At 40.6% G+C, this 11538-nt stretch overlaps 1 protein-coding gene across 1 annotated transcript; it reads left to right on the top strand.

Moving 5' to 3' along the window:
• Positions 1 to 931: 931 nt before the first annotated feature.
• LOC308386939 (vacuolar protein sorting-associated protein 26B-like) lies at positions 932 to 10813 on the top strand. The gene is made up of 6 exons (XM_080866773.1): positions 932 to 1447; positions 3674 to 3830; positions 5098 to 5262; positions 5349 to 5524; positions 5621 to 5763; positions 8340 to 10813. The coding sequence occupies exons 1-6, from the start codon at positions 1225 to 1227 to the stop codon at positions 8475 to 8477; spliced, it is 1002 nt and encodes a 333-aa protein (XP_080722899.1). The 5' UTR covers positions 932 to 1224; the 3' UTR covers positions 8478 to 10813.
• Positions 10814 to 11538: the final 725 nt, after the last annotated feature.

Raw genomic sequence — 11538 nt, 5'->3', positions numbered from 1 at the left:
GAGGCATGGAGTCATAAACACAGACCATCAGAACTGAACCAAACACTCTCTACCAATTGACTTGGCTGTTTGAGTCATGATCCCTTTCACAGATTGCATCACTAACACAAAAAGTGAGGGACTCAAATGATTCCATATGAAACCAGATCTTAAAAGCAGAGAAAGTTGAGGCTTGCAGGAACACAAACAGGCGTGGGAAATAATTAAAAAAGCAGCGAGAAACTTTAAGACTAACATATTAAAAACACATTTAAAAGATGCATCTCATATTTAGAATGTTTAATGTTAAAGTTCATGACAGTACAATTAGAAAAAGAAAAATTTGTTTTCCAAAAAAAGTAAACTTCTGATCAAACTCTTTTCTCACTTTCTCACACTTACTAAAAATGTAAACAAATTTTGTTAAAAAATGTAGATGAATAGTACAAATCCACATAAACAAAAACATAATTATACTCAGAATAATACCAAGTATATTAAGAAGCGGGCAGCACACACAGCCTCACAGCACGAAGTACCCCAGTATCATCATCAAGTACCCCATCATCCAGCCATGGCGTTTCTGTGAGTTGTTTGCTTGTTCTCCTCGTGTCTTCGTGAGTTTCTCCCACAGTCCGGTTAATCTGAATGACATAGGTGTGGCAATGTTAGCCAGCAGATTGGTGACCTGTCCAGAGTGTACCCTGCCTCTTGCCCTACGGTCGCTGGGACAGCCTCAGCCTCCAAAAGAACATCTTGGTCAATCATAATTTGAAGGCCATTAAATTGTGTTTAAATTGGACATTCCAACACCTGTAAGACTTTACTCGGGGCAGTAGCAACTCAAGGAGGCCAGGAGTTGTGGCTTCTTCCGCCTGTTGATACTGCGCCTGAAAGGTGCAGAGGTGGGGTGAAGGGGAGGGTTACCATTGTTTGAAAAGTTGGCATTCAGCGAAATATTGCTCGTTATAATTTTTCATTTTAGCACCGAGAGTACAATTTGTCAAAAAAATTCATGAACAGAGAAACGAAACAAACTACAAAGAATACAATTTCCTTCACGTGACTGTAGACGCATGCGTAGTCAGGCGGTTGTAACTCAAAATATGCAATAATCTGGGAAGCAGCTCGCGCTGGACTCCTCGCGGCAAACCGAGAACAAACTACAGTGTGTTCTTTCATTAGGAAGACAGCGCATTTCCAGCGGGATCCGGCCACAGGGCTTCGCTTGACTAACGAGCAGCAATGAGCTTTTTTGGTTTTGGTCAGAGTGCGGACATAGATATAGTTCTGAATGACGCCGAAACGAGAAAGAAAGCTGAGCACAGAAGCGAAGACGGCAGGAAAGACAAATATTTCCTTTTCTACGACGGGGAAACTGTTTCCGGAAAAGTCAACGTTACACTCAAATACCCGGGAAAGAGGCTGGAGCATAATGGCATCAAAATCGAGTTTATCGGCCAGATAGGTGAGCAGCTGCTAGGCCTGAATTCCACATTCAGCCCCAGACAGAAGTAGCCAAAGTGTGACAGGAAATACTGGGTAGCTAGCTACATGTACTGACGACTATCAGCATGGTGTATTTTACAGCTTTAATGTGTAAAAAGTGACAAGAAACGCATTTAAAGTTCGGCCGTACTGCAGTAACAAGTGTCTATTTGAAGTGTCGGGTCTCGTGACAGATGTGGGCGCGAGCGACGTCAGCTGACTCGTCAGCCATTGGAGAGCCGTTACGTCTCAGTGACCTTTGGCCCTTCTTTTAAACATCTTCTGTAACGTACACTTTTTGTTAAGTCGCACTTTCGGTGCCTAGATTATCACATGTAAGTAAAAACTGAAGTATTAGGTGATTGTCACTTTTACTTTTGTTCAATCAAAGATGGCAGCCTGAGAGCTGAGAGTTTCAAGGAAACTGCTTAAAGGCGTTTCTGACGGTGCGGCGAACTGTGTATTGTTGTGTCTGTGTGTTTAAAACAGTGTTTATCAGATGATACCGTTTAAGTGACCTGGAAGTGTCTCTGTGGCGGCCATGATAAACGCTGTGATCAGTGCCATCCCATAATTCATAGTCGGAGGCCGTCAGACAGGATGGTCTACTAACTAGGCTATATTTATATACAAAAGCCCAGCCAGTTCACTAAAGCAATCACCACATTAATGCTAAGTACCACAAATTAGCAGCTAAAAAACCAGCAGACCCAGCAAAGGAGAGTATGATGTAGGGCTCACCTCTAACCATTCAGCATGTGAAATCAGTGAAGAGTTTAGGACAGCCAAAGTTTGGCTTTGCAGTCACCGCTTTAAGCCCTTCACCCAATGTGCCAATTATGCATTTATTCTTCCTCTCTCTTATTCCAAATAAAACTCATCTAAGAATGCATCACAACCGGAAGAGGCATAATTCTTCAGTGTTAGATTTAATGTTTAAATTACAGGCTGCAAATGTAATATTTGCCTCCTGAAATTATATATGCCATAGGACCAGCTGCAAAAATACCGCTGTCCACAACTTTCAGTTACAAAACTGACACCATGCCTCTTTAGCAAATCCCAGCAGTTGCATTTTAATGTTAAATAAGGGTTTATGCTGCCACAGACTGTTATTAGAATTGGCCCTATATGTACCTTCTTTAAAACATCAGCTTTTGTAATGGTTATTTTACTCAGGTGGTTCTCTTTTACAACCGGTATAAAATAACCGGGTAACGCACAGCAGGGTGAAGTAAGTGTTGTATTCCATGGTTCTGCACATTGTAGTTTCAACCCTGCAGATATCCAGTCTTACACTGGATATTTTTTTTACTCTCTCTCAGACAAACTCAAACAGATTTCTCTGACATTTCTTATATATAGTTACATATTTGTTTGTTTACACTCTATCCAAGCTGGTTGTTGTTTGTTGCACTCTAGAAACATGCAGTGTATATATAGAGGTTTAGGACCAGAATACACTGCTGTATTTTTCGTTTCTGTAGGTAATGTCTACGTTATTTAAGCAAAACAGAGCCAAATCATATTCCACAGATCACAACTCCTAATTGTGCATTGAAAGAATCTGGGTGCTAAACTGGCCTGCCCACAGTACAAACCTGTCACCTGTTGGAAACTTCAAACACATTCTGAAACATGAACATGACAAACAGTGTCCTGCACTTTTAAGCAGCTGCAATGCTTTAACAAGCAAGAATGAGAAAGCATTTTGGCCTACAGCATTCACGCTCCTTAGTTCCCAAACCTCTACAGTTGTTAAAAGAGGAAGTGATGCAACAAACACAGGCCTGCACAAACTGTTTCAAATGTGCTACTCACGCTAAAAACAAACTTAGAATAAATTTTTTCAAATAACAGCGTTGCTTAGTTTAAACATCATGCTGTCAGTCTTTTTTTCAGTTGGTTAAAATGATTAGCATTTTTCATTTGCATGTTAAAGTATCTCAGTTGATTTTGAAATAGTTGTGAGCAGATAGGAAATGGAAAGCAAACAGTAATAATTATAAAGTATGTAAATTCATTTCTGACCAGTCATTTCACTGAAATTCAGTTTGCACCATGTAGTCAGTGTGTCAGCACAGTGGGAGAAGTGGTCACTGTGAGGACTGTCAGTACACAATTGTCTTTGCAGTTCCTCAGATAAAAGAGTTTAAAATGACTTCAGCGATGGGCAATGTGTGACACTGTTAATTTGTGTTTCCAGAAATGTACTATGACAGGGGGAATCATCACGAGTTTGTGTCTCTGGTGAAAGACTTGGCTCGACCAGGGGAGCTCACACAGTCACAGACGTTTGACTTTGAGTTCACACATGTGGAGAAACCCTACGAATCATACACTGGTCAGAACGTCAAGTTACGGTAAGTTCTGCTCTGTCCTCTGCAAGTGGAATCGTTAATGGCTTGTTCCATGTTTTTGATGGCGTGCTATAACGCTGGACATTCCTTAACCTTTGTGCAGTTGAGGTGTTACCCTGTATTTCATTCGTATATGCTAAGCTATACATCTTCAATTTCCTGCTTCATATTTAGGAGTGAGAATGCTATAAATTTTCTCATCTTTGTTTTTTGTTTTTTAAAAAATGCTCTCTGTCAAGAGAGCCTAATGTCTTCTGTTCACTACCGAAGAAAATGTAAGCTTTTTGAAATTATGCCAAATTACAAAACGCTTAGATTTATCTCTAATAAAAACCTCTGTAACTTTGCTTTGCTTTACTTCAGCAGCATCAGATATATGTTGATTCATGGTTTTCTTATCTGCTATAAAAAGCCAGGCCAGGAAAATCACCTTCATGTTTTTCTGTTTTATCTTCAGTTACTTTGACACAAAGGCATCTGCTGTGATGCTCACACCTCTGATGAAGTCTGACAAGTGTCAGTACTGATAAATGATTACAATAATAATATTTCTGACTATCTGAGTCAAAATTGAATTAAATTAAATCAAATCGAGACCTTGTGAATCAGAATTGAATCCGTTATAGAAATCAGTGACTATACCCAGCCCTACTTTCAAGCACCGGGAAGGTCCACTTTTAAGTCTTTAGTTGAGCTTTTTCGTCATCACTATCTTGCTGTTTTGAAACTAGATGTTTTGAGTAAGTGGTGCTCCTGACTAAGAAATTGAGAGACAGTGTGTACTCATGAAGATCTTCAAGTGGCTTCTTTTTCCCATTAAATTTGCATGTGAGGTTTTCAAACTAGTTCAAAGATATCTTTGAAGTTTCTTTGTAAGATTACTTCATGACATGCAAAACCATAACAATACTTGCTGTTACCTCTTCAACAACGTTGGTGGTAAAGAAAAGCATCTTCAGGTGCTCTGGTCCAACCCCAGCTTGCTTTACTAAACGTCAGTTACAAAGAACTACTTAAAATATGATCTGAAATGCAGATAAACTGCTACATTAGTTTGCCTTCACTTGTAAAAGTTGTGTGTTTCTTGTACACTTTGGTGTTCTCTGTTGTAGCAATACCTGCAGCATGCAACAGTGCATCTAAAGAGGGGCATGCTGTGCACACAGAGATGAAAATCTGTGTACTGGTCAGTGCAACCTCACATGCTGCTTACTGGCTGTTAGTGACATGCTCCTCTCTTGTATCCAAATGTTTTTGCATTTGCTTCCAGCTACTTTCTCAGGGCGACAGTAGGCCGGAGACTCAACGACATCAGCAAAGAGTTGGATCTTGTGGTTCACACACTCAGCACCTACCCCGAGCTGAACTCCTCCATCAAGATGGAAGTTGGCATTGAGGACTGTCTACACATAGAGTTTGAGTACAATAAGTCCAAGTATGATTTTCTTTTTTCTTTGCAATCAGAAATTGAAATGATCAAAGCAAGAGAGAATATTAACAGATTCCATCATCTGCTTGCAGGTATCACCTAAAAGATGTTATTGTAGGGAAGATTTACTTCCTCCTAGTGAGGATTAAGATCAGACATATGGAGATTGACATCATCAAGCGGGAGACAACTGGCACAGGCCCTAACGTCTACCATGAGAATGACACCATAGCAAAGTATGAAATAATGGATGGTGCCCCCGTCAGAGGTGAGGTCAGAGGCCTTTTATGGTCTGTGGTTCTGCTGCTTGTTGCAGCAGATCTCATTTGTTGCAAACTAAACCTGATTTTGTCTTGTGCTACAGGAGAGTCCATCCCCATCAGGCTGTTTCTGGCAGGCTATGAGTTGACCCCCACAATGAGGGACATTAACAAGAAGTTTTCTGTGCGGTACTACCTTAATCTGGTCCTCATAGATGAAGAGGAAAGACGCTATTTCAAACAGCAGGTACACAGACAGTGAGATCACACAAGATCTGTAGTTCTTCTGCTCACTCACACAGGTGACTGTTAATGACGTTCCAGCTGCTGTGGTTCAAGCAGTTTCGAGTACTGTGTCGTTCTTGGAGCTCTACTTTGTGTTTAGTCATAGTATCTAGGAATATGACCACTTTAGACATAGTAAAGAAAATGTGTACTCTAGAAATATCGTACTATAGATCTATAATGACTTTGTGTCTCTGGACGAGCTTTCTGCGGTTTGGGAAAAAGAACCCTTGGCGGGTGAGGGTTACAGGCAGGCAGCAAGTTCATGGGCTGAAAACTGAAGCCAGTCCAGAAATGCAGTTTCTGTACAGGGAGTGCAGAATTATTAGGCAAGTTGTATTTTTGAGGAATAATTTTATTATTGAACAACAACCATGTTCTCAATGAACCCAAAAAACTCATTAATATCAAAGCTGAATGTTTTTGGAAGTAGTTTTTAGTTTGTTTTTAGTTTTAGCTATTTTAGGGGGATATCTGTGTGTGCAGGTGACTATTACTGTGCATAATTATTAGGCAACTTAACAAAAAACAAATATATACCCATTTCAATTATTTATTTTTACCAGTGAAACCAATATAACATCTCCACATTCACAAATATACATTTCTGACATTCAAAAACAAAACAAAAACAAATCAGCGACCAATATAGCCACCTTTCTTTGCAAGGACACTCAAAAGCCTGCCATCCATGGATTCTGTCAGTGTTTTGATCTGTTCACCATCAACATTGCGTGCAGCAGCAACCACAGCCTCCCAGACACTGTTCAGAGAGGTGTACTGTTTTCCCTCCTTGTAAATCTCACATTTGATGATGGACCACAGGTTCTCAATGGGGTTCAGATCAGGTGAACAAGGAGGCCATGTCATTAGTTTTTCTTCTTTTATACCCTTTCTTGCCAGCCACGCTGTGGAGTACTTGGACGCGTGTGATGGAGCATTGTCCTGCATGAAAATCATGTTTTTCTTGAAGGATGCAGACTTCTTCCTGTACCACTGCTTGAAGAAGGTGTCTTCCAGAAACTGGTAGTAGGACTGGGAGTTGAGCTTGACTCCATCCTCAACCCGAAAAGGCCCCACAAGCTCATCTTTGACGATACCAGCCCAAACCAGTACTCCACCTCCACCTTGCTGGCGTCTGAGTCGGACTGGAGCTCTCTGCCCTTTACCAATCCAGCCACGGGCCCATCCATCTGGCCCATCAAGACTCACTCTCATTTCATCAGTCCATAAAACCTTAGAAAAACCAGTCTTGAGATATTTCTTGGCCCAGTCTTGACGTTTCAGCTTGTGTGTCTTGTTCAGTGGTGGTCGTCTTTCAGCCTTTCTTACCTTGGCCATGTCTCTGAGTATTGCACACCTTGTGCTTTTGGGCACTCCAGTGATGTTGCAGCTCTGAAATATGGCCAAACTGGTGGCAAGTGGCATCTTGGCAGCTGCACGCTTGACTTTTCTCAGTTCATGGGCAGTTATTTTGCGCCTTGGTTTTTCCACACGCTTCTTGCGACCCTGTTGACCATTTTGAATGAAACGCTTGATTGTTCGATGATCACGCTTCAGAAGCTTTGCAATTTTGAGACTGCTGCATCCCTCTGCAAGATATCTCACTATTTTTGACTTTTCTGAGCCTGTCAAGTCCTTCTTTTGACCCATTTTGCCAAAGGAAAGGACGTTGCCTAATAATTATGCACACCTGATATAGGGTGTTGATGTCATTAGACCACACCCCTTCTCATTACACATCACCTAATATGCTTAATTGGTAGTAGGCTTTCGAGCCTATACAGCTTGGAGTAAGACAACATGCATGAAGAGGATGATGTGGACAAAATACTCATTTGCCTAATAATTCTGCACTCCCTGTATTGCCCAGTTGAAGCAGTTCACAGCTGATCCTCTGATTTTCTTAGTTATTTTTCCTTTTTTTGAGACCAGCAAAACTAAGTGAGCTTTTCTGCACTTTTCCAGGGAGACGTGTACTGTTTCTTTGTTGTTGTCTAATAAGTTAAGAAAAAAACAGAGGAAATGTTTGCATCCATTCATGGCTAAAAAAAAAAGTATAATAGCGGCTTGTGCATAAAAGTTCATAATGACCAAGATGAATAAAAGAAGGAAGCATTTGCACAATGAAAAATGTATGTGCGCTGTTCTGCACTTCTGAAAACACAGTCTCAGTTATCAATCAGTACAAGGACTGGGCTTCTGTCCAATCATGGTCCTGGGACTCTAGCTGGAAAACAAAGCTGATTGGGTGTCAGAGTCTTGGCATCAAGGCCACACGCCCCAATCTGTGTACACAGAGGCACTGAGGAGGGTTAAACATGTGAGAGGAAGAAATGTTTATAACTGAGAATGATTCAATTACTGGTAAATATGAGAGCACATGGGGCAAATAAAAAAAGACTATAATTCTTCTGGCAATCTGAGGATATTTTGCAGTTAGTTAATTGTTAATATTTTGAACTTTTATAGATCTGAGAGTTTACCAACAGTACATCCCCCTCACACCACCATGTATGTTGTTTTAATTTTTTCCAGGAGATCACACTGTGGAGGAAAGGCGACATTGTGAGGAAGAGTATGTCTCATCAAGCCGCCATTGCCTCGCAGCGCTTTGAAGGTACCTCCAATCCAGAGAAGTTCCTCGGCCATAACGCCGAGGAAGACACCGGCTAAAACCCAGCATGTGCTGCAGCGAGCGTCCGAACAGAGACAGCGCACGGACGTCAGTCTGAACTCTTAATGTGAAAATCACTCGTTTGCATTGAGACAAAATGCACTGCAGTGTTTGTCACAGCTGGAGTAGTGTGCTGAGCGTGTGTGTGTGTGTGTGTGTGTGTGTGTGTGTGTGTGTGTGTGTGTGTGTGAGGGTGGGGATGGATAAACCAGAGTCGGACTGTATTTGTTAGCAATTTTCAGCGTTTTCATTTGAACAAACAACCTTGGCGTACCAGCTGGTTCGAGTTTACCACGATAAGACTGATGGTGTCAGCTAACTTCTCTGTCTCTCAAAACTGCACAAAATTGGCTTGTAAGTACTTAATTGATGCCTTGGCATTTATTGTACACCTCAGTGGGGTGAACTTCACCCATTAGATGCACTTAAATGTCATTTGCAGGTGTGTGTGAATGTAGAATACATGGCACAGAGCCATCTGGAGGTGTATTTCTGACACCGCCTTTCCTTTAAACTACTTACTTTGTGGGAAGATTCATACAGCAGCCATTCGACAAGTTAATGATGACTGGCTAAACAATACATGTGACGGCACGTGTGTGTGTGCTCACAAGAATGTGAAATTTGAACATGAACTCATGTAATGTTTTTCTGCTATGCCCTCTGCTGGAAAGAAACGCTTTTATTTCCATTTTGCATCTTAATTTTACATAAATCAAGGAAACCAAACAGCAGTCTGAAAAAAACTATAATGGAAGAGACTTATTTTCATACATTCCAGAAACAGGCGTGACTACAGAGTATTCATTTGAACCCAAATCAGTTTGTTTCAGCCAGCACTGAAAACGTTTGATGCTTCAGTAGGTTACAGTATAGTGTCCCTTCCATCTTTTGTTACAGCTGCCAGTCACTGATAGTTTGAAACATCTCTGCCATTTGCACTGTGTGCTTTTCTTTTCTGCTCTCAGCACTGTTTATGAACTTGAGTCAAGAGGAGAAAGTTGGCATCACTTCAGATCTAATAAAGATAGTATTACACCTGCGCTTATTTACAAAGATGCCTGTTAACACAGTATAGACTCCTGAGGATGCTTCTTTGTGCCTATAAGGGTTTGGTGCCAAAATGTCTGCAATACTAGAGAACAGTTGCCACGGTGAGTTGCTGCGCCCTGCGCTCCCACGTTTATCTACCAGTAAATAAATGGGTTTAGTACAAAGGCAGGTTTAGATGATGTGGTGAATGTATACTGAAGGCCTCTCTTTTATATTAAGCACTTAATGACATTTTGAAAATTAACAATCCCAGAACATTTTCTAAATAGAATGAGTTCTTTTGCTTTTACTTTTTAACTGCAGGTCAGGCAGAGTTTATTGGAGTTCTTGTGCCATTATTTGCTTTGCTTTTCTAAACTATGAGAGGACACTAATGAGTACAAAATGAGAAGCACTCGAAGCAAGCCCCTGGATCTTCTTGTCCTTCTGTCTTCTGCTTAACATGTATGTTTCATACTCTCCTAGGCAGTAGGGTCGGGTTTTCGCCATGCTGCTGTTTTGCTCTGGTGATTTGATTGCTGTCACCAGATGGCTTTTTAGATACTGTTGAAATATTAAGACTCGCAGCCTGAATTGTGTTGCTTTAAGCCAGCAAGACATGTTCTAATTCACATGTATAGAAGTTGAGCAAGGGGGAAAAAAACAGTTAATAAAGCTCTGGTAATATCTGATAAATACGACTGTAGGGACGGTGGTTTGTCACCTTCAAAGTGCAGGAGAGAGTTGAGAGGTGGGGAGATTTCAAAGACATTTAAATTGACAGAAACATGCTGGCAAGTTTCTAATGTTTTCAAAAACACACATTTTGTGCTGAAGGAAATGAATAAATAAAAATATCGGAATTGTTCTTAGCTTAAATGAGCACCTCCATGTATCAAGACAAGCAGGAGACCAGCACCTCCTGGTCTCCTGATAGATAAAAGAAAGCAAGCTTTCCCTTCTCTGGCCTCACTCTTCACCCTGATCAGTCTCAAAGAGCTCCTGCAGTATTTCTCGGCCTCACAGGGCACGCAGTTCATGCTCTGCTCTTTTCATGAATGGCCTGTGATTCTACTTTTTATCAGTACTGGTGAACTCTGACAACAGCGAGAATGTAAAACCAGAATAAACGATGAAATGTACAATATAAATGCACAATGTAAATGCAGCCCCCACCTTCTGTTTATATTCCTGTCATATTTTATCTTGTTTATAAATGTTGATTTTAATCATTTTATATTCCAATTATTCTTTGAAATCAAAGGGATTAAATAACTGAGAAACACGCCTAATGTTTTCGATGCACTTTTTTCTTACGTGAGTAGATTATCTCCGCTCTGAGTGAGACACGTCCTGGTGAACACATCTCTTAGTTACTGTGACTCAGTTTTGTTTTTAAACGGTTCTCTTCCTGGGAGTTTAAAAATGATCAACATTGGGCTCTGTGATATTCTGTATTTCAGTGTTGTCACAAGGGGGCAGGATTGAATCAGGTTTGGTTCTGATTTTATGGTACGCACAGGTGGTGATGATGATGATATCAGGAATAGTTGTGCCATGCTTGGTGGGAAATACGAACGACAAGTTAAAGATTCTGTTCTTAATAAACAACACGGGCTTCATGCTGGTTTTGTTTGCAGGTTCACAGATTCTAAACAGGGGCATGAAAGGGGGTTCAACTCCATCTTATATTAAAAAGATCTTATATTCAGCTTGGTGAACAGTATCATTAAAATTACAATTTCTTATCCTCGAGTACTAAAATACAGCAAGTGTTATACTTATCTTCAAAGACATTACCTCTGTAATGTCTTTGAAGATTTGACTGTAGAAGAAAGATTGGAATGCAGTTTTTGCTTTAAAAATAAAGCAGAAACTTTCATGTCTTGAGATTTTCTGCAGTCTTCAGAAAACTCAAAACTTTCAAATGAGTCATTCATTCAAAGTGAAAGTTTAACAGCAGCTGAAGAGCTTCCGAGGAGAATGATCTGTTGGCATGGTATTATATGATGAATGCACCTTCTTCAT

The sequence above is a fragment of the Rhamphochromis sp. 'chilingali' genome (genome assembly GCF_963969265.1).
Source record: "Rhamphochromis sp. 'chilingali' genome assembly, chromosome: 19".
In the NCBI taxonomy this organism is placed as follows: domain Eukaryota; kingdom Metazoa; phylum Chordata; class Actinopteri; order Cichliformes; family Cichlidae; genus Rhamphochromis; species Rhamphochromis sp. 'chilingali'.
Note: the sequence above shows the minus strand (reverse complement) of the source record. Positions and strands in the feature narration are given on the sequence as shown.